General features: G+C 40.0%; 1 protein-coding gene across 6 annotated transcripts in view; it reads right to left on the bottom strand.

Annotated features, from left to right (window-relative positions):
- The window catches only part of gab1 (GRB2-associated binding protein 1), a 57,196-nt gene extending 35,460 nt beyond the window's left edge, over positions 1-21,736 (bottom strand). For 3 of the 6 annotated variants that reach the window (XM_085459042.1, XM_085459036.1, XM_085459039.1), the window contains exons 1-2: positions 21,219-21,733; positions 20,930-21,085 (exon numbers count right to left, since the gene is read on the bottom strand). In XM_085459042.1, coding sequence (XP_085315168.1) covers positions 20,930-21,001 — 72 coding nt within the window. In that variant the 5' untranslated portion in view covers positions 21,002-21,085; positions 21,219-21,733. Of the gene's footprint in view, positions 1-20,929; positions 21,086-21,218 lie in introns of all 6 variants that reach the window. The other 3 variants (XM_085459041.1, XM_085459038.1, XM_085459037.1) reach the window with 3 other exon arrangements.
- Between the last annotated feature and the right edge of the window lie 1,133 nt (positions 21,737-22,869).

Below are 22,869 nucleotides of genomic sequence, written 5' to 3'. Positions count from 1 at the left end.
CACGAGTCTTTGTGAAATAGCAAAAAGGAGAGAAAAAACACACACAAAGCAAAATAACATCCCTTTGTGGAAGTTTCCACTTTGTAAGCGCTTTTTATCTTCCTGGTCATCTGTTCCCAACACACAAGCCGGGCAAAAAGATTTCCTGTTTTGCCTTCTTTTGTCACCGTGGCTGTGTTTGGGGGCTGTTTTGTCGGGTGCTAACTTTAGAACCTCGGCCAAAAATTTACCTGTTACCGCAACAGGTAATGTGTCGGCTTCTCCATTAAAACTACGTGGCCCAAATGATGCAATTTGACAGTGATGACTGTCTTCTTTGGAAGCTAATGACTCACTGAGGGGATTCCTGTGCACGTTGTGCTATAAATGCTATTAACGTCTATGCAGCGGGTAGAGGAAGCAGAGACGGTAACACATCTGCACTGTGAAAACTTTATAAGAGAATTCAAGGATTTGCTCACGTTGCACAGCCAGTGTTACCTGATACCAATGTGTGGGTGAGAGATTGTATTTAGTATACATATAGTATTACTCTAGTTGTTAAACAAAACAACCAAAATGTCCTTGTGTGCAGCCAGAACCAAAGCACAAACAAGGAAAAACATAAGTGTTTAATAACCATTTTAGAGTTAAAGACATGGCAGGTGAATTGTATGGCACCATGGTCATGGATTTTTACTTCCCAATAAACGGTGCTTGCCATTTCAGGTGGCTTTAAAGTGTCTCTAATGCATTCAATACTGCTCTTAAAGACAGTTTCTTCTCACACAAGAGCTGTCACAGCACTCGCTGGAAGTTGCTGCAGTCAATGATGGTCATTTCCTTTTGCATAGGCAAAGCTCACGCTTATGTTTAAAGAATTTCCAACACAACTGTGGCCATTTTGAACACCTGGCCCTGTCTGTGATAAACAAAACAAAAAAAAGAAAATGCCTTGTGTTCATTTGGGAGCACTTTTTTGTGATACTCATTCATAACTTTTCAACAAGGCACTTGAGGTTGTTCATTTACACTCAGTTGTTTACATATGGTTTATTTAAAGATTAATTGTGCTGTAACAACACATTTTTGTGTACAAGTGTAGCCATCAGTGATAGTCACAATCATTTGGTCCAAATACACAACCATAAAGTGGGATTTAGGCTACCTAAGAGTCGTCAAAACTTCCACCCACTTCCTGTCTTCTATATTTCCTGCATACTTTGCCTCAAGTACAAATTTCAATTTAAATGTCTGATAAATACTTGACTCTATTTCTGACCTACTGCAGAGGGTTACAAAGCTACCGCTGTTTGTTAAATAAGCAAAGCAGCAAATCTACAATGACACAAAACAGAATCCTGAATGAGAAGCTGGCTGGTTACTAAAGAGCAATTAATATATCTTTACCTGGTTCTGACGAGTCCAAGCTTAGCTCAGATAAAAAAGAAAAAACGGTGCAAGAGAAGCAAGGTAACCAAGCCGCTGACCAGCCACTGTTGTCGAGTGAGTCTGGTCACTTTCCTGCCTACCCTACTGACTTCCCTCCCCTCCTCTCACTCTGTCAAGTCTCCAACACCCTGCTCCAATAACCCCTGACCCACAGGAAGTAGACACAATGGACTGAAAATAACACACCACCTCCCCTGGCAACAACTGCCCACCGCAAACCCCCCACTGCACACCATTTCTACACTGCAGAACACCTACAACAGGCTGGCTCAAGATAGGTGGGTAGAACCAAAAATATCAGCCACTACTCAACAAGCTGTGCCCACACGCCACAAAGTGCACCATCCCACTTTGCATTCCAAGCATGACTACTACTTTTTTTTTTCTTTTTTTTTTATTCACTCCTGCAGTACAAAGAGAGACATCAATGATATTATATATTAATATCGTGGATATTCTGGTATATTTATACATCAAGTCTTCAGTTTCACACTACAGCAGGTTGTGCTGCAGACTCATGATGATCCCACTGCACCCCCACTGCACAGTGAGATGAATGACCTCTCCACAGTCAGGACTAAAAAGTAGTGGTGTGCGGATCGATACTGAAATATCGATTCTTCCGATACCAGCAATTTATGTTCTAGAATCGATTCTCATATTATAATATCGATATTTTAGTACTCTGGGGTAAATTTGTAGTTTTTCCATTAAAATGAACGCAGTGGAAAGAAACTATATCATTCAGATCGTCTAATTTGGAAGGAACTACTTTCTCTTATGCCTTTCATAGTCATATGCGAAATACGGCTGTATAAATGTGTTGCAGCCCATGGCGTGCACACTCACAACAATGGCTGAGCGCAAACAGAGTCATGTGTGGACGCGTTTTACCTCCACAAACAGCCCAGACGCAGTTTGTGATATATGTGGCAAGACAGTGAGGTGTTGTGGCAACACCACTGACCTCGTCAAACACCTCGGAGTAAATCACATCACAGAATATGATGAGCTTATGTTGAGGTGAACTGAAGAGGAGGAGAGGGAAAGGTGCTGCTAGAGCGAGACAGACGTCTCTCGCAGAGTCCTTTAGTGCTGCACGCAGGCAACATGCTCAAATAGCGCACAACGTCAGTTTTTTTTTATTTCTATATGATTATTCTGCATTATTAAGCAATAAAAACAAGTTGTCTGATGTCCTCTAATCATTATGAAGCAATATGGTTATGTTATTATTACAATTACATAATACAATTATATATTGTATTATGTAATGCAATGAAACATTAAGTTTTTGTACAGAGTATCGATATCGGATCAGTATCACCGATACCACCCTGAATTTTACTTGGTATCGGATCGGAAAGGAAATCAGTGGTATCGCACATCACTACTAAAAAGCATCTGTGAGTGCCTGTGTGGGTGTATGTGTGTAAATGTTAGGCTTATTTGTTATGTTAATAATGCTTGCCCTCAAATGAAGTATACACCAATGAACCCCCGGCAAGATATCTATAAAAAATAAAGATATTTATATTACTATTTAAAAAATGGTATAAAAAAAGAAAAGCTGGGTAACAGACACTGTGTTACTCCACTGCATGTGTGCATCTAACCCAGTTCTTATCCATGTAGCAGTCTAATCCAATCAGTCCAATGAAAATTATTCCAAATCAGATTTAGTGGCCAGTGAGAGGTTGCCTTAGACGTGATCTAATTAGTCGCTCCCTTGGAAGAGTCTGTCCACTAGGAAATGGCTTGAGATGCCGAACGCAGAGATAAGGAAATGGAGTCTGATATGTAATTCTGTGTGGCTAGTGGTGTTGCTTTCAAAAAAGTGGTGCCAGGTTACAGAAGAAGGAAAAACATTTTTTTTAAAAAGCTCGGTGTTATAAAGATCAGAGTTACAAGTTAATGACTCTGCTGCAAAAGATAATTCACTAAGCTGCCTTTCACAGATCTGAAGCGCACCTTGTTGATTCTTATTTTCATTAACGTGTTTGGTGTCCTGTTCTTAGAGCTGATGAGCATGCCCGGGCTTGTTTCTCAGCCAAGGTAAAGACACACCTCCTTTATTCACCAGTCCCCTGAAACTGGTACACACCTCTGCTCTCTGTTGTCACATTCAGATGATACTACTTTACTTTCAGCTGAAAGCAAATTTGTATGTTGTAAACACATACCTGAGAGGTTGTGTGCTGCATCAGTGGCTGTGTGCTTCCCACACACTGGTTCGCCTTTACCAAAGAATGTGTGGAATTTCTTGTACACACTACAAGCGGCAAAGACAACAATGCCAACAATTTTTCAAACTAAATTATTACACAAAACATTGTGGCTTTTTTTTTTTTAAGCGTTTACATGTTTGCTGACTTATTCTCACTTATGGGACACTTATCTACAAATTAAACCTTTTATACAAAAAGGTTTAACTTCCTAAAACGTATAGTCTATATATAAAGATCTTGCTCTGTAATGTGGAACGGGGAAAAAAAAATCCATGCAATTGTGCATTTCAAGGTTTTATGGCCATCTAATGCATGCTGTAGCGAGAAAGCCAGAGTTTGATCCACCACTTAAACCGCAATTATGCATTAACTCCTTTGTAAGAGCTGTCTCCATTAAAAACAAAGTGGTGTCCCATACCCTTTAATAAACAATTTACCATTCACCTCAATAGTCCTGACCACAGACTGCCTCTTTTTTTATATGAAAAAATATAAAAAATTGCAGGACAATGAGGATTTATTCATAAACTATAACATTTTTGCTGCTTCTGATGATGGTTACAAAAAGATGCCCAATTTATCAGGAGACTATCCTAGCTGTCACTCAGACAAGAGGCAGGATCCACCCTGTTAGTCCTGTGTTAGACTTGGCTGTGTTAGACGCAAAAGGGTAGACAACCATTCCAATTCACATCTACACCTCGAGACAACTTAGAATCAGCAGTTAACCTAACAAACATGTCTTTGGACTGTGGGAATCCAAAGCACAGACAGAACGTGGAAGCTCCACGCAAAAACACACTTTTTTGCTGTGAGGCGACAGGATGACCCTCCTACAAATTCATATGTTTAATGCAACTCTATAAGATTACACAGTATTTAAAAAGTACAATCAGAGTAAGCTACACTTTAAGATATACTAGTGACAATCATGGTCACATCGCATGTGAAGGAAGAATAATCAGGGGAGTGTATTGGATGCATAAGCAGAACTGATAGCCGCCTATTACCGGCTCCACAACCTTCACTTCAGGGACGAGGAGAATAAAAAACAGCACATAGAAAATGCAGTCATCCTAACAATTATGAACACATCTCCGAAGTGTAATTAAAAGTGCATGAAAAGATTGACTCCAGAGCTGGCAAGGTCACAAATCTGACCGACTGGACTATAAAAATCAGAACAACGATGCTGCATATTTTGATCCTCGGGGAACATGACTGTTTACAGCTTATGGTGAAGATTCTCCAACAAGGCCTGACTCCACGAGATCAAGATTCATGAGACTGACAAGAACGTGGTCATAGATCGAGGAAAACTTGTGTCTGAGAGCGGATATAAGGATGTCCAGCTGAGTAAAGTGACTGAAGTGCCATTTTCATTTATTTCCATTTATTTATCTCAACTGTTTGCCGACAGCTGTCAACAGTTTCTGATTAGTAAGACTAACTTATGAAGTATCCTGAGACATTCCCACTTCCACAATATAGCTAAGATTTCACAGAAATTCCAAATTTTCCGTGTTGTAAAATATTTATTCATGTAAAGATAATTCTAATTTAGACCAGTGATCTCAAGCATTTTTTTTTTTTTTTGGGGGGGGGGGGGGTAAAACTTGAATTTTAATGACACAGTGGTTCATCTGATTCATCACAATCATCACCATTCACAGGTTACTGAATTGTGTGAAGTACATAAAGAAAATTAAGTTGTCAGAACTAGAGATGGCACGATACCACTTTTTTATGTCCAATACCGATATCATAAATTTGGATATCTGCCGATACCGATATGAATCCGATATAGTGTGTTTTAATCAACAAAACTGTTTTTTTAAATATCTTGCTGCATTTTGTATAAGTTCATACTCAAGTTTAAAACAACAACTACACTAAAGCTATTCTGTTATACCTGTATGCAAAAAAAATATTTCATAGTTCAGCAATACTGATCAATCTAATAAACTTAAACCTGCACCATCCTCCCTATTCTGGTATTTTAAAGAGTACTTAGCATAAATATTAAGCAACCTAACTAATAGGGTTCCAACTCCCAGCAACAACAAAAATAAAAAAATAGGGAACCACCCCTCACGCTCCACCTCATGATGCTTAAATAGATTCAACATCTTTCTTCAACAAAATTGCAGACTGCACAGATGGTACCTTCCCAAAGGAAAAATTACTATAGCTTACTAGGGTATATATATATTAGACTTAATAGTTACTATATACAGTAATTGACTTCTATTCATTTTACATCAAATTAAAACTTTGGGTGTAAGATTTGGATAATTATTTATTAAAAGCTAGACATTTTAAATGAGAATAAGAAAGAAAAGTATGTCTTTGTGTCCCCTTTTCCCTGTTAATGCCCTATCGGCCCCCCTGGCTAAACTTTGCTAGATCCGCCCCTGCACAGTTACCAGCGTCAGCTACAGTACGTAGAAAAAGATCCTGGTGTAGAAAGTAATATTAAATACATTCTAACAACAGCTGATCAAGCTTAAACATGCTGCTGTTGTTCAGCCGCTGGTTTCCTCTTTCTGGTGCAAAGTGGGCCAAAAACAAACGAGAGACGGACTCGCGACAGAAAAGCCGACCAGCTGATCGTTAAGCAGTTTCATGATTGAAGTAGCAGCAAGAAGAGGCAGTCGCTTGTTAAGCTTAACGCAGGAATGCTTTACAAACATTCAGAGATGGACTTACACACTTGCTTTACTTCTCTCGGGGATAACTTTGTCGGAGATGAAATGCCGGGTTGCTAGCGAAGCTCCAAATGCTATCCAGACCACCGATAGGTCCCGCATGCCACAGCCGCTCTATCACGTGATGCATACTGCTCCGACGTGCTAACGTTCTGAGGTGAGTTACGGCGTGTTGCAAGTTTTGTGAGGTTATTTCGTGATATTTAATGGATCGGATTACATTTTTTATTTTTCTCCGATATCCGATCCAGTAATTTAGGTCAGTATCGGACCAATCCGATACGTAATATCGGATCGGTCCATCTCTAGTCAGAACTGGTTGGCTCTATTGTACAAAGTAATGAGAATTAAATTGAAGGAGGCTCACGCGTTTACAACACAGAAGGAGTCCAAACATGGATGAAATAATTGCCAAAAAAAAAAAAAGAGTCGCCAATTCTGGATTTCTTTGGCTTTAAACTGGATGAAAGAGGTAAACCTAAGGATGTAACCAAAGCGGTGTGGTGCCTGTGCAGACCTATAGTGCGAGCAAAGGAGTCAAACACAACTAACTTGCATGAGCATTTGATCACAGATAAAAGAGGCTGCTGTTAAAACAGTGCTATTATTTTTTTTTTATGTTGACTGCTTCTATTAGCTCCATCATTATTAGCAAGCGTACTCATGGGCAAATAAACAAATAAATCGCCCTTGTAAAAACAATCCCTAATAGTCAGGACAAAATAATCTTGTTTTACTAAAATCTCCAATGCTCCAAGAGGAGTAGTGATTTTGTGACTTGTGGTCAGACGGACAGATGCCTCTACATTGCATAAGCTCATCAGCTCATCCAGCTGAATGAGCTGAAGCTTCAGTCACACAAACCTAGAGACAGGGTGCCGACCACCTGGTAACGACCAGTTGTTGGGGGAAAAACGTGTATTCCCTGACCAGTTGGCGATCACTCAAGGCTGCTTTCTGTCACTAGGTGAAACTGGACACAATTTTTTTTTTTTTTTAAACAACAACAACAACAAAAAAACACAGGTAGAAACAGAGGCTTCAGCCTTACTGCTTGTTACCTGATAAGGTTCAGTGGCTAGCTTAGCGTTAGCATGCTGTCTGTGCAGGTACTTGCAAAGAGCTGAAGTTGTGTTACCAGCACGATGCAGCCATTTCTGTCCTGGATGCAGTTTGCACTTTACCATCACGCTCTTGTCCTTTTGTGCAATGCAAATAAAAATTATGTCCGTATCCACACTGTAAACGTGCCTACTAATTTCCTCCTCCAACAACTGAAATCAGCTGATTGTAGCGCAAGTACAAGAACTGATAAGTGGGACAGACAGGCAAGCAGACAAACAATTCCAAGGAATTCAACTAAGAACCGGTTATTTTAGAGAACCTGTTCTTATCCTTAGCTGCACCACCGTACAATTGCTTTGGTTGTGCGTTTGCATGGAAGACACCAACTTGTGTGCAAACAGTCACTAACCAACCACTAAGCCACACTGAAACTTGAGACACAAACTGGAAACAGAACGTTTGCCTTCAAAGTAAAAGTTGTACCTTAATATTAAAACCAACATCTTTCAAAAGACGCAGCTTTTTCTTTGAGAGCAAATGGTCTCCTTTTTAAGTATGCGTCCCACTATTCACAGTTTGACGATGGTTTAGTGAGTAGCTGTCGAGTGTCCACAGTCTTCCACGCAAACTACAGGGTGATCATAGCATCAGCTGCAGATTAAAGTAATTGCACGGAGGTTTTCAGTGCAGCGCCCTAAATCTCAAACAATTGCACTCATTGACAGCAAGCAACCTCAAGCAGTCACTTGCCAGCTATTTGGGGAATACACAGGGGGATGTCACTGACTAGTCTCTAGGACTGTGAGACTCATGGTTTTGGTAGTTTATTTCAATCTCCAGCAACCACTCACAACCAGTGGGGAAATACTAATTACTTCTTAGAGAAGAAAAAAGTTCTTAATGCAAAATTGTAGTCTTTCTTAAATAGTCCAACTGGGCAACTGTGGCTCAGGTGGTAGAGTGGGGTCATTTGATAAGTGTAAGGTTGGTGGATCGATCCCCGACTCCTCCAGTCCACATGCAGAAGTATCATTGGGAAAGGCTAAACCCATAGTTGTCCCTAATGCATTTTTATAAACTAATTGTAAAATAAAAAAATAAAGCCTGTATACAAACAATGCAAAGTCAAAAATTCAAGATACATGTATCACCTACATATGCTATTGTGAAATTCAAAATGAAAATGGAGGCGCATTTGAAATGCATTCACCAAATCATTAAAAGACATCTTCACTATTACTTTAATATCCTTCTCACTTTCTTGTAATTCATACTATTGCTTCTCTGCCATGGTAAACGACCATCAACATTGGCTTGTGGTAGAAAGGGCAAAATCCAGGTTAGCAATCAATGCCTATTACTGACTGAGCAAGAAAACAGCTCAGGACATGAGAAAGACAGACTGTGCATCTATTGCACTTTAGGCCAGGTTTTTGTTATTATTTTAAACATTATCAGAGCTTTTCAAACTAATTTCTTTCCCACTCTGCACGCCGACACACCACAGAAATGTTCTTCACAATCATGCCTGAAAATGACAAAATAACCTCCAATCATTTTCATGATTGCCAAATAAATTGATGAATTGTTCCTCTAATAAAGGTTATGGTTGCTGAGTCACTAACAGATACCAAATACAACTGAAATATAACCAATCAGAATGGTAGCTGAAAATTATTCCCAGACTCAGTGTTGAAATAACCTTGCTCATACAGGGAGGGTGGTTTGTGAATGCAGGCAGCATTCTCGGCCATGAGAACTAAAGCTGTAGCACAGATAACATCTGCTTCTCACTTCAGGACACTTTACTCCCTAAAACACAAGTTTATCATATTCCTGCCATATCTCCTTGGCATGTTGGCTTTCAGTTTTTCACTTTTTCCTCCCAGATAAGCAGAAAGTCAAAAGTATGCACACTTTGCCACTCCACAGCCTTGACACTTTAAGATGGTTACCCATTACATTCATCATTTTTGATTACCTGCACATTCATTCAAGGAATTTGCATTTGCACTGTTACATTTTTATAAAGCTTTAATGTACATAAAAACCAGCTTCTTGTTTAAGTGAAAATAAATGGAAGGTTGTCTTTTTGCGCTAGTAATGTTGTGGAGTTGTATTTTGTCTCGCATCAATTATATCATCAGTTATATCGTTATCGCAAATTTTCAAATATATATCGTGATAAATATTTTTGGCCATATCGCCCTGCTCTAGTCACATGCACTTGTCAAAGCCGCATGGTTAGAATTCAACACATTCTTTTGGCATAGCAGACTGTTCACATGAGCATACCGTTTCTTAACCGCTGACGAGACGGGCTCAAACAATTCAGCTTTCAGCCCCCGAAAATAAACAATGCAGTGCAAGCAAACGGGAATCTGACAGAAACAGCAAAATAAGGAACACAGATGTTTCGTTTTTATCATCCTTTAAAACTAATAGAAACTAAAACTGTGCTTGTTTCACACGGGACTTAAAAGCTCAAAATTCAACATAAAAGGTTACCTTAAACTTCAAATACACTGTTTAAAATAGAAATGCAACACCAAATCAAGTTTTATGGATTTAAACACTTTCATTTTCGCTCACCTCAAACGCTTACAAGCATTAGTTGCTTATATTCAAAGGAAAACAACTTATCTTATACACCAACCTTGAATATCAAATGTGACTGGGTTATCCAAATGCCATCGTTTTAGAGTGGAGGCAAAAACGTCAAGGTATTCCACAAGTTTGTTTTAAAAAAAAAAAAAAAAGTAAAAGGAAGAGAAGTGTGCCCAGGAAACTTTACACACAGCTAAACAAGAAAGGTAGGACCTCCAGACTCTCAGCTTCCAATCAGGCTACGAGTGAATCGTCTACAAGAGCAGGAGTTTTTCTGTCTCTCTCAGCGCGCATGTGTGTGTGTAGGTGTGTTTGTGTGTGTGTACATGACTACAGGTTTAACAACGTCCTTTGGCTGGAGGCCAGGGCAAAGATACTAGGTAGTACCATCATAACTAACGCAATTATGGACAGTAGAAGAAACAGCAGCAGTAGTAAATACCAAAGAGACCCTTTTTTTGATGTTTTGGTTTCTTATTAAATACGATGTTTAAGACCAAATGAAGAACGAGACTATTAGTTGATAAGATTCACTGTAAGAGCGGCCTGTGAGTCACAGTAAGTTAGGAAATTACACAGGTCAGTAGGACTATTTCGCATCTAGTCTCAAAGCTGACTTGTCAACACCCACATGTCTAACTCAGCCTGTCTAAAGAGTGGGACAAACATGCACACAAATTGGTGCTCGCAGAGCGAGGGAAGAGGGGCAAAGAAAAAAAAAAGTACCATGACAGCAGCGGGCTATATTAAGGGGCTGCAGACACAGCGGCTAGGGTCAGATCACACAGCACTGCATAACTCGAGTGCCAGCTGTGTATGTGTGTGCAACAGGTGAAGCGTTAAATGGGAACAGATACAGTCACACATACTTCTACCTTCCAAAGCAACCCTCAAACCATCCAACATATTCAAGTATTAAATTCATCCATGGGCTCAATTCAGGAAGAGCAATACAGAGTATACTGCAAGCCCAGCGGTGCCTAAGTTCACCATCCAGGGGGACTTTGTATTGGGCATATTTTTTAAGCTAAATACAATTATTATACAAATAAAACAGCTCAAAATTGGTTGTTATGACTTGATACCGTTTTATCTTCTTCTCCATCCTCCTACTTACACAGGCTGCGGTAGACTAAATCATTCATTGTTGAATGTGAACAAGGTTAACCATGATTTTTGTGCTCTCACTCTCACTGCTGTAGCCTACAGGTCAACCACAGCTGCAGTACAGAGCATCTTATCTAGTGCAAACTCTGGAATAAAACAAAAGTCTTAGGAACAAGCTCGGAGATTCTGCAAACGCACAGCACATGTCCAATTATCCACGGGAACCTCTGGGACCTATTTGTAACACTTGTGTAAGCCATTTGAATATCTGATGTGCAACTACAAGTTTTGACACAATGGAAAATTTCTTGTTTATCTTTGGCATTTGTGAAAGGAAAAGAAAAAAAACAGAAGAGGAAGTTGCCTTTTTTTTCTTTAAGGCTTAGATCACAAGACGTGGCAGCAAAAGCTTCTCTTTGTCGAGCTAACGTGACGATAAACATCACATCAGCAGATACTGTTTCCTGTATGGTATTTACAGGCCTCAGGCTGCATATATGGGTCAACTGCTGATTTAAAATTCAGTCAAATTCAATAATAATCTGTTCCGTATGAAGTAGTAGTAGTAGTAGTACCAAAAACAACCTCAAAACACCAGAACTACAACTAGTTGTTGCTTGCAAAAAGGACACATCTGAAGGTAACATTATGCCAAAATAATCTAGCATTTGGCAGCCAATTAATTAGGATATTACTGACATTTTTAAACAAAAAGCACCCCGCTTTCATTGGCTACATTTTCTTCCTATTTTCTGTTTTACCTATTCAATGTACCACCATGAAAATATGTGCTGTCGTACTCCAGGTGTGTCCAAAGACACCAGCAGTGAGTGCTTCTACGGTGCAAGAAAATAAAACAAAAAAAAAACAAAAAAAACACTGCAGTGACTTTTAAAAGAGAGTGTGTCAAGAATGGCTTTTCAAAGTATACAACTCTTCAGTGAGTCACAGATCACTAGTGAGTCACAGTGGAGTCTTTCGTGAGTATAACTCAGAGGTACATAAACAGCTCGGTAACATTAAGTTCCAAATTCATCTTCTCATTATCTGTTATTAACATAAACATTTGCAGCTATATTATATATATAAAACATATTAGAGAGCAGCAGAGGACATATGCAGGAGTTAACAATATAATAGCCAAGGAAAGAAAAAGAAGAGAGCAGGGGACCCTTCCTCTGTCTTCACTCGCCATCTGGTAGCCATCACACCACACACAGGAAGTAGCAGCCATGCCTTGCTGGGGCGCCAGGGAGCGGCTCCTCTTCCCTCATGGTGCTGGAGAAACAACAATCAGCCAGCGCATTGCATTGCAGAGCAGTGCAGTGCACGGTAGTGTAGTCCAGCCCATTCAATCCTCAGCTGAGGAGCCAGCAGCGGCACCACCACCACCAGCAGCAGCAGCAAGGGACCAGGCGCTCACACCCCTGCAGACCAGCAAAGAGGAGCACAGAGCAACCTCGCATTCCTGCTGTCTGAGCCTGCCAAGAAGCACTGGGAACGGAAAGAAAGAGGGAGAGAACAGAGAGCTGCTCTCACTGGAGGCTGCCTAATGGTGGGGCTTTGAGAAGCACTCCAGTCTTTTTCATCTTGATTGCTTTTATTTTTTTTTAAGCTTTGCTCTCCTCCGCAATGACAATAAAATTATTGCCTGCCCGCCTGTCGTTTCCTGCACACATATTTATGGTCCTTCACCTTTAATCTTGGAGAATGTTTGCGCGCTTTGCAAGAATCCAGAAAATGCAAATAATCAGACATTTGGCCCGACTCGCGATAGCTTTCGTTCCCTCAAATGACGTGCGCCAATCTGGTGGGAAGAGGGACCCCTTCGGCCTTTGTGTTTGATTTACTGTAAACCATCTATGGGCCTTCTGTGTTCTCCCTACTAACACTGTTTTATTTCCACACAAGACTACAACTACACCCTGGAAATAGAAGCAGCCTTATGACACGTCCTATTTTTACCGCCTCGTGTCATTAGCTGGCAAGTCGCAACACGAAAACCAGGAATGAGCATTGTGATCAAAAAAAACGTTCAGCTTTCTTTAACCTCGGCCTGTGTCACTTCCTTGCATATGAGACAACCGTCAGTCATCAGAAAATAAGACGCATGATGACGTGTGCAATTAGCCCAGCAGCAAAGCTCTGAGGGTTCTGTCATCTGCATTTAATAATAGCTTCTCTTGAAACTCTTCGACTTGGCGCAGTGACAAAAAAAAGGAATAAAAGGATCATTTTACAGCAGAAAACACAACTCAGAATCTGTTCCCAGGTTTCGCACAGCAAATCCAAGCCTGCATGAGAACCGCTTTTCTGCAGCCACTCCACGAGTTGCTTTGCGGACTTGGCACACGACACAGTAAACAGCTGCGCCAGGCAAAAAGAGACACATCTGTTTACAAAATGCTCCATGTTAGCCTTGACCTACCAATTAAATCAACGGTGTCATTTCTGCACTAAGGTAACAAATTAAGTTTAAAGGGGCATACACAAATGATAATACAAGTGAAAGTTAAGATTTTGGGAGGTAACTCTAAGCATTATCAGCACACAGCGCCACCTATGAATCAAAAACAAGCCGAAAACAGACATGATCACAATGATGATCACATTTCCTTTGTTCTCATACAGAAATGACATTTATTTCTGAAATCTAACCAACTATGCGCTGACGTGCACTCAAAAGCAGAACTTCTTAAATCTTTTTCTTAATGACTCCTAACCGATTACATCCTCCATCCCCTTTCAGCTTAAAATAAATTTGCAAGCAACATACTCACTGTAACCTCTCACTCTTTTTGGAGCGCACACACTAAAGTTTAGTCTGTAACGCGTAAACAATCATCTTAAACTTCAGCTTCATTTTGAAGCAGTGGCGTGCTGGTATAAACAAAGGTTTACTGTGCTCTGAAAAGCAGCTGCGTCGCTCAAGAATTTGCATGAAAGGTTATGCATGCAAGTGTCTAGTTTACATAACAGGACATAATAGTATACATATGAGAACGTGATTTCGAGGTTAGCTCAAGTTCACGTTTGTTGCGTTAAACCCATTTTTTTCGTCATCATGCACATAATATCAGACACTGCTTACAAACGCCTGCATAAGAGATGAGAGACCTTCTGTATCGACAATGAAGCATGCGCTCACAAAGATCGACAGCACCAAACGCTGCTGTTAAGATCCCACGGAGACGATCAAAAACACAGACTATGTTTTAGGTGACTGACATGCACCATGTGTGTTGTCATCACTCTCAAAACTGATGTCACATGAAGCACCGATGAAAAAAAATGAAGAAAATAAAAAGTGTCATATTTTTGTATACATCACCACTTGAGTAATGCTGTGACAGGTTTGACAGTGATTTACTATGCCCCCCCCCCCCCCAAAAAAAAAATAAAATAAAAATTGCTCTGTGCTGCCAACTTCCCCAAGGGCTGGCTCCAACTGAATGTTTTGTTTTCATGGCTGTGTTTTTCTTTGTGAGGCAATGACTTGATTTCATGCTTAAGACTATAAATACCCAGAAGAAAATGCAGAACAACCACACTCATGTTTACTTCGATTGTGTTTTAAAACAAAAGACCAAAACACCAGTACAGGACTCAGAACAGCTTTCAGTTCTTTGGGGGGAAAATGGTTGTGAATATTACAGATTCTACACATTTCCCCCCACCCTCATTCCCACAGCTTTTTTTTTTTATCCTTTAAACTGCTGTACCAACAGTTAGGCTACGATGAAAATGACACCGCCTATGTATAACACAGTGACGATAGTCTGTGTCAGGGATAAAAGAGACAACTACTGTAGTAGCACATATATTAATAATTAATGCTTATTTGTTTGTAATGGGCATTGAATAATTAATGGCATATTCAACCCATTTCCAAGCTGTGGCAGATCACACAACAGTAGTCTGCTTGCTCCAAATGGAGAGCTGTGCTGCTGGTGCTGCTGCGATGAGGACACAGTCCAGTAATTTTTCTTTGTTAGCCTAAGAGGCTAATGCTGCACAAGTACCCCTCTGTTGCATCCCGTTTGGGTAGCTTGTTTGTTTGTTTCTTCAAGCACGTAGGGAGGGGCGGGGGGAGGGTTAACAGAAAGTGAGCGTTTGTTCTCTGTTCCACTTGCTAAGCAGATTTAATGAATCCTCTACTTAATCAAATGAGCTATGCCTTTGTTTTCGTTCGACCACGTTGTTACACTGGTGGCATACAGTTTTCTTTAACTGTGTGTAAATGACAACTTTTTACAGTCAGCCACAGACAAAAGCTAACAGCCACTTTGATGTACACTATAAATGCTTTTTTGTTTTTCAGCTAAGAGGCCATAAGACCAGCACGGAGTAGGTCCTCAGTCTCCCTTTAGAGCCAGAGGAGGACCTTCAGGGTTCAATATTTTCCTTCATCCGGTCTACCCTGCAGCCCTGTGCTCTTGCTCTGAGGCCCTTGTAAGGGCTGCACAAAGTGTTCAGCAAAATCCTAATCTGTTTTCAGAAAGTGCATGCCAATAAACTACAGGGACTACAATGGTCTATGAAGCTATGTGCACCGGAAGGCAAGAACTGAGAAACTAAGAGCTAAGCAAAATTATTAAAAATCAAGGAGACAGTTATTTTATACATTTTCAAAACTGCTGCTGTTTAATTAATGTTTTGAACTAAAATTAAGGATTCCTTTCAATAGGAATTGTATTACTGTAATATGAACAAGCCGAACAATGACGTTTAATTGAAACATGGCGGCTTCAAAATGGCACGCATAAACAGCCGTTTGAAGCAGTTATATACATATCTCTCTATCAACTCTAGATTAGATAGAGAGGCTGATTGAGAACTAAAGATTCTCGACAGAGAACCGGTTCCAAACTGTCCAGTTTATATTAATTGTCTGTCTCAGAGCTTATCAATTGCTTTCATCAGTGCTGGCATCTTGTTTCTTGCAGTTTCACATAACAAAGCATGACGTCAAACCCCCGGCAGTGGAGCTTTTTCCACACCTGAAGTACATACCTGTTGGTTTTTTTTTTGTTTGTTTAAATCTGGTTTCTACATCCTACATCAGACCCTGATGATAACCAGCAGCACTGATGCTGAAAACCTTTGTAGACCTACATGTTTCCCCAACGCAAAATATTGATCACCGATCAATGAGAGAATCCGTAAAAACAGACCTAGAATAAATAATGGCATCGGTATCAATAAAATGTTACCAGTAACTATCCTTATTCATTTCCTTTATCCGTTTTCACCTACACCTCCATGATGTGGTGGCAGAATTAACTGAGATACACCATTTTATCGAGCAGTGACGACAGCAACCTTGTAACTCGATCTCTGCATCTCCTTGGGTCCATGTGACAACACAACAGATGTCCTGAAGACATCCATCTCGAAAGCTGTTCCTTTAAGGATGCTTACACTAGTGGACACTGAGACAAATATGCACATTAGTTAAGAGAAATGAAAGAGAAAAAGGAGAAATGGATGGAAAAATGCAGTGCCAATGAAATGGAAAACCCCAGGGAGCAAGGCTGTACTGACCCTATGGTATATTTTGTATTTTTTAAAGCTGAGGTGAGTAGTTTTAGATACAAAAAACAAAATGCCCACATCGGTTTGGTACTAAATAGCGTACAGACAGCAGTTTATTCTGGTCCCTGTTCTCAAAGGACATTGACAAACTAAAATGCTTGCACCAATGTAGCTGTAATGTGATTTTACCACAAAAAAAATAAAGTCAGTAATCACTAGCTTACTTTGCCAGCAAACCTCATGTAGCATGTGGCACCAAACTCACATTTAATCTAGGACTGCTCAATTGTGCCAAATAGTGAGACCAACATCAGTCGAACTTAGGGCTGTGCGATATGACCAAAATCTCATATCCCGATATAAGAATTCTATCGTCCCGATAACGATATAAATCACAAAAATGTACCATTTTCTGTAAATTCTGTGAATCTCGGGCAGCTCGTCTTGCGGGAAGTGTTTCCAGCTGCGCGTCATGTAGCTGGAGTCGAGTGTTTTAACAGATGCATGAAACTATACATTTTTAGACATAAGTTGTAACGGCCACCGTTACATTTGTGAGTATTTATTACACGGCGTGCTGCAGGGAAAAGCCTGTTCTAACGTTTGAGTCTAAGGTTTATTTTTTAGCACCTGACGGCTCTTTTTTTACTTCTCATCCGTAAATAATCTGCTCTTTCACGTGATTCAGTTCATTTTGAAAAGTCTCAACAGGATCTTGAGCTTTATTGTGAAAGGTTTATGTGGAACATAAACAAGCGGACACGTGATGGTGTTACCGTAGTTGTTGCTAACGACAACGCATAAAAACAGGCGCTTGTCCATCCGTAGTGTGGTTATATTAAATATAAAAGAAAGAGAGAACTTTAAGAAATTAATATAGCCACTACAGTGACCATCAGAACGATGAAAAAATATTGCCGTAAACAGTTTATTTTGCGACACCACGAAACAAACGATAGCGTAAAATGAAACGATAAAAGTTTTTATATTATCATCCGATATATATCGTTATATCGAACAGCCCTAGTCCAGCTGAAAACCAAATAATTACCTTTAAAAAAAAAAAAAAAGTGGCTTGGGGAACTGCAGATAGAGTCAGGGCCGCCCACATAGCAGCAAACTCGTCCACCTTCGGGAAAAAAAAAAAAACTACAAAAGCCCTGGGGAGAGCTGCAGGTTCGCCTGCACCATTGCAGCTCAAAACATACGCTGACCTTTGTGTCGATTACATTAAATGCTGTGTCAGAAGGATAGCAGCTAGAGTTAAAAGGGAACTTTTACAGGATGTGATGGTATGGAGACAGTGGCACTGAAGAAAGAAAAAAAAAAAAAAGAGCTGGTGTAGCTGCAAGCAGCAAAGTTAAAAGACACTAACATTTTTGTTGGGGCTGAACAAGATTAGATAGAAGTACATCAGAGGGACAGCTAAGTCTGGGCGGTTTGGAGACAAAGTTAAAGAGAGATAGGATGAGATGGTTTGGATGTTTGCTGAGGAGTAAGGATAGTGGATATATTAGATAAAGGATGTTGAAGATGGAGCTGCCAGGCAGGAGGAAAAGAGGAAAGGCACAGAGACGATTTGTGGATGTCCCGAAGGAGGACATGCAGAAGTCTAGTGTGACATCAAAAGACGCTCCGAATAGGGTTAGAGGGAAGGTGATGAATTGCTGCGATGACCCATTAAGGCAGTAACCGAAAAGGAGAAGAAGAAGAAAAGGAAGAAGAAGCAGCAAGGAAGTAAAACAATTCAAGAATGTCTCATCTAATCCCACAAAAGCTCTCATGCTTCATAACCAGCTGAATTGTTTCAATTTAAAAAAGAAAAAGAAAAACAAGAGAGAATCAACTTCTCTATTTATTTGAGTTAGTATAATCTGAACAACTTGTAAGTACTTCCACTAATTACACAGCTTCATGTGACCGAGCTTGCTCAAACCACCCTGCTGTGTTTCCCAGTATTTTTAGATTTTAGATTGCTGCACTACTATAGAGGGCATTGTTGAAAGTTAGATCAGAGTATTAGTCACTGAAAAACAACTCTGATATGAACAGTCTGTAGCAGCCGTAGAAAATCTAATAAGAGCGAACAATGAAGAGGAAGAATCATGACCCACAATCTGAAGCTGTATTCTCGAAAGATTTAGCTGAACTCTGCTGTTACACTCTTATGGCCTCAATAAGTCAAACAGAAATCTAAAGTGTAGAAATATATTTTCAAACAGGATTATGTCGCTACCTGTGACAGAAAGACTAAAACGTGGCATTTGCGTTGATAAACCCCCCAAAACGAAAGAAACCAGCTTGCAGTTTGTTCCTTGTTTGTATAAAAGCAATGGCCAACATTTAACTCAAAAATGTTTTCTTAACATTAAACAGGGAAAAAAAGATGCAGTTTATGCAGATATAAAAAGCAACAACTATAATTTCACAGCTTTAAACAGCTTAACTTCTACCTCACAAAATCACGAGTTTCCTCAGAGTTCTTAAAACACTAAAACAGTTACAAACTTGAGCAACAAGTTGTCATAACCATTTGAAAATAACTAGGTCCTCCAGTAGCCTACTTCTTTTTTTCTCCTGAGAAACTAACATTTGGGGTCATATTAACTTTTGTATTGTGGATGCAAACATTATTGTTATTTCAAATCATTTCAAAATAAGAAAGAAATAGCATGTTTTAGTCATTGATATTTTTAAGCGTCCCATATTGTATTATTCCCTCGCACCATGACTCTGTTTGATTAAAGTAAGTCAGGAATCAATATGAGGAGTTATATTGCTGTTGCTTCATGATTCATTTATTAGCCATTAGTTGTGCACAAGGCTGTTGGGAAATAGTGCAACTTTGAAAAAACTAAACAAAAGACTTTTTTGTAATGACCATACGAGATGCTGACTGCAGGTAACACAACAGTGATACCAAAGCCTGCCGCTACAGGCAAGATGCAGGTTTACAGAACTGGACCCCTCCATTTAATGCAAACTTTGCAAACAAAATTTCTAAACTTCTACATTAATAAGCAAAACACAGATTTCATTCATCAATCTTTGGTTTTTCCTATGAATTTTTAACTTGATGATGTCAAACTGTATGCATTCTTTGAATTTCTGTGGTTTAGTTGAAAGAAAAAAAAAAAAAGGAAATGGTTAAATATTCGCTTCGAGCACATTCATAAATTATTAAACTTCTGATAAAATCTATGCTAGTTTTACAAGAAAGCATTCGTCGATGACTATTCAGCACGCGTAGCTGCACCGACCAGGGGTTTTTCCCCCTCGCAGCTGAGAGGTTTCCTGGATGAGTGTTGTCACAAAGTACTGTACAACAAGGTGACCTCTGTCATCAAATAAAACACTATTCTGTAATAGATGTGATGCAGGCACTCAATGAACCCTGCTTCTAAGTGTATATTTTATGCTCTCTTGAACTTCTGGTTTCTGCAAAAACATCCCTTCTCTGATCTTACAGCTCTTGTATTAATAAAGATGCCGTGCACAAAGAAATCAAATGGGCTTGATGGCTAACAAAGCAGCTAATCAAGTTATTTGCTTTAGCCTTATATGAGAGGTTCTTCCAATAGCACACTAATTAAACAGAGAGAACAGGAACATAAAACTGTCAGTTACACTTGTGGGGGGAAAAAAAAAATCAATGGCATGTCATAACTGATTGCATATCGTTTTAAAAGTATGTAAGACTGAATAGCAGGTGTGAGTAGAGACTGACAGAGCTGCAGATAAGACAACACAGGGATGTAAACAATGGCAGATATAGTAGATGTAATGACAGCCACAACTAGCTCTGATTTTGCAGTTGATTTGTAAATCATTTAACTCTCAGCGACCACCTTTGATACTCTTGACTGCGTGACTTCAAAAGGTAATCAAAGCACTGCGTTACTGGTCAAAGACAATCAAATTCTCCCGAGATAATGCTTGCCAGAGTCTCATGTTTGCTTCCCAAACAGCGGCCATGCGCCCCGCTGACGTGCCCTTGAGCAAAGCCTGTTAAGTCACGCTTAAGTAACTTTACTTTATATAAGTAACGCACACTTTCAGGTTCACCAACAAAAAGGGTAAGGGGGGGAGAGACAAAAGCTGATTGTTGCAATGCACACAAGATGAGGCCTACACATCGTCTGCACCCGGGGAGAGCCTCCAGGGAAAAGCATGCACGTTTTTTTCCTCCCTTTGGTCTAACAGGTTACTTTATTACAACGTAACAAAGAGGATATAAAGCGCACTTACGTAACGTCTCAACTTTTTTTCAGGAGGAGACTTTCTCAGCCACCCCGAGCACACCACCTCTCCCCCGCTCATTTCTGCTCCTTTTCTTGCTCTCTCTGGAGTTTGAGCCCGGATTGACGCTTGGCGCTGGTTGTTTTCGGGAGTGTCTTCTTGTACCTGGGGGGAAAAATAACAATAAAACAGTTAATATGAGGCTAAGACGGTGAAGTCAAAACATACTTCGAATATAAAGTTTGTTTTAAAAAAATGCTGTGCGTGTATGTGTGTTTTTAAAGGCGCAATAACCAACCGTCACTCCTCCGAAAGTGGACTCGCCGACACGTCAGTTCTGTGAAATGCACAGACCAGATTTCCACGAGTTGTACTCAAATAAACGTGTCTCCTTAGCTTGGAGTAAACATAAACCCCGGCGGCACCGCCTTTTGAACAAATATCAGCGGTGACTTTTGTATTTTGTTCAAACTGGAAGGCTGTGGGGGCAAAAAAAAGAGGAAAAAAGAAAAGAAAAAACAGGCGCAGACAAATGAAAGTCGGCAAGTTTTTTTTGTTGTTGTTATATTTAACGTCTCATGCTAATTCCCGTCAAAGTGAAGCGATTCCCATCTGGAGAGGTCGGGTGTGCATGTCCCACACTGTACCGGTGCATAGTTGTCGTCTGAACGCAAATTAAAACAAGCTCGACCGTAAACACGGTGGTTTCGCCTAGCTTTCCTACCAGTTTACTCCCATGGTTCCTTAATTGTGATTGACAGGGTGGCTCCGTCTTTCCCTAAACTCACCCTCCTCTGGAACACTACTGAATGGAGTTAACAGCCGCATAGGCGAGAGGACCGGAAGTTATTGGTTTGTTTTCAAAATAATATTAGCACGCTTTGAAGCTGCCTTTAGTTTAGAAACGTAGTAGTGTAATTTGCTATTTTTAGTCTTGATTGACAGGTTGACATCTACCTTTTCTCATCTAAGCAATACTGTAGTACTATGGCTAGTTCTGTAAATTGATAAATGCTACATTGTTATAAAGAACATAGAATATATTTTCATTTTTACACTCCAGAATATTTCTTCATGGTAATATTCGCACATACGAGGCACGACTCAACGTGGTTTAATTTCTAGAATGTTATTTTGAAATTCAAAGTCGGAAGTTGATGTTTGTTCCGACTGCTTGATGCGGTTCTTCAGAGCACAAACTGGAGAGGCGGCGGCGTGCAGGGAAAGCTGTAGAGCTTCCATCATGGGACATGTAGTTCAAACAGTTCTCTGTGTCCCGTTCCTAAAAAAATAACAGTGTTGTTTAGCTTTTTGTAGATGACGCATAACGTTAATACAGAAGCATGCACCTCTTGGTGAAGACAATGAGCTTAAAAAAAGCGACAATGAAAGGACCCGCCTCAACCCCTAGGGTCCCAACAAATCACTGCATGTCTAGACTACACTATCCACAATGCTGCTGGAGTCCCCAGAGAGGAATCTGTATACAATCATGTTAAAATAGACTCAGTAGTCTATTTACATGATAGTTTTTTAACGTTTTTATCTATGAATCCGTGTCTCTATTTATTTACAAAGCTATATCATCTCTGTCACTGCTAAATTTAAATCTACTTCCCATACCATTTATTTGAATCTAAAAATCCACAGAGCCTAAAGCTACCAGCAATCTCCTCACAGGCTACAGTCCAGCACCAAAGCTGTTAGAAAATGTTTTTTCCTGTAAGCCTGGATGTGGTTCACTAGAAATATGTCAATATCCCGGGGGACCAAAAAGACCATCTATAACTGGTCCTTTCTACTGGCAAAGGCGTGTTTCCTATGGAATCCGAGTGGAATTTGAGGAATCCTATTGGTATGGTTATGCTTCTCCGAAAGGATGTTTCCCTGTTATTCTGTGATTAATGACTTTGCCAGTCTATTGACACATGGCCTGTTTCCACAGCATT

This window comes from Copadichromis virginalis, linkage group LG6, assembly GCF_057382275.1.
Source record: "Copadichromis virginalis isolate Kocher_CV1m ecotype Utaka linkage group LG6, C_Virginalis_male_GT1.1, whole genome shotgun sequence".
Classification (NCBI taxonomy): Eukaryota; Metazoa; Chordata; class Actinopteri; order Cichliformes; family Cichlidae; genus Copadichromis; species Copadichromis virginalis.
The sequence above is the reverse complement of the archived record's forward strand: the minus strand, read 5'-3'. Positions and strand labels throughout refer to the sequence as shown.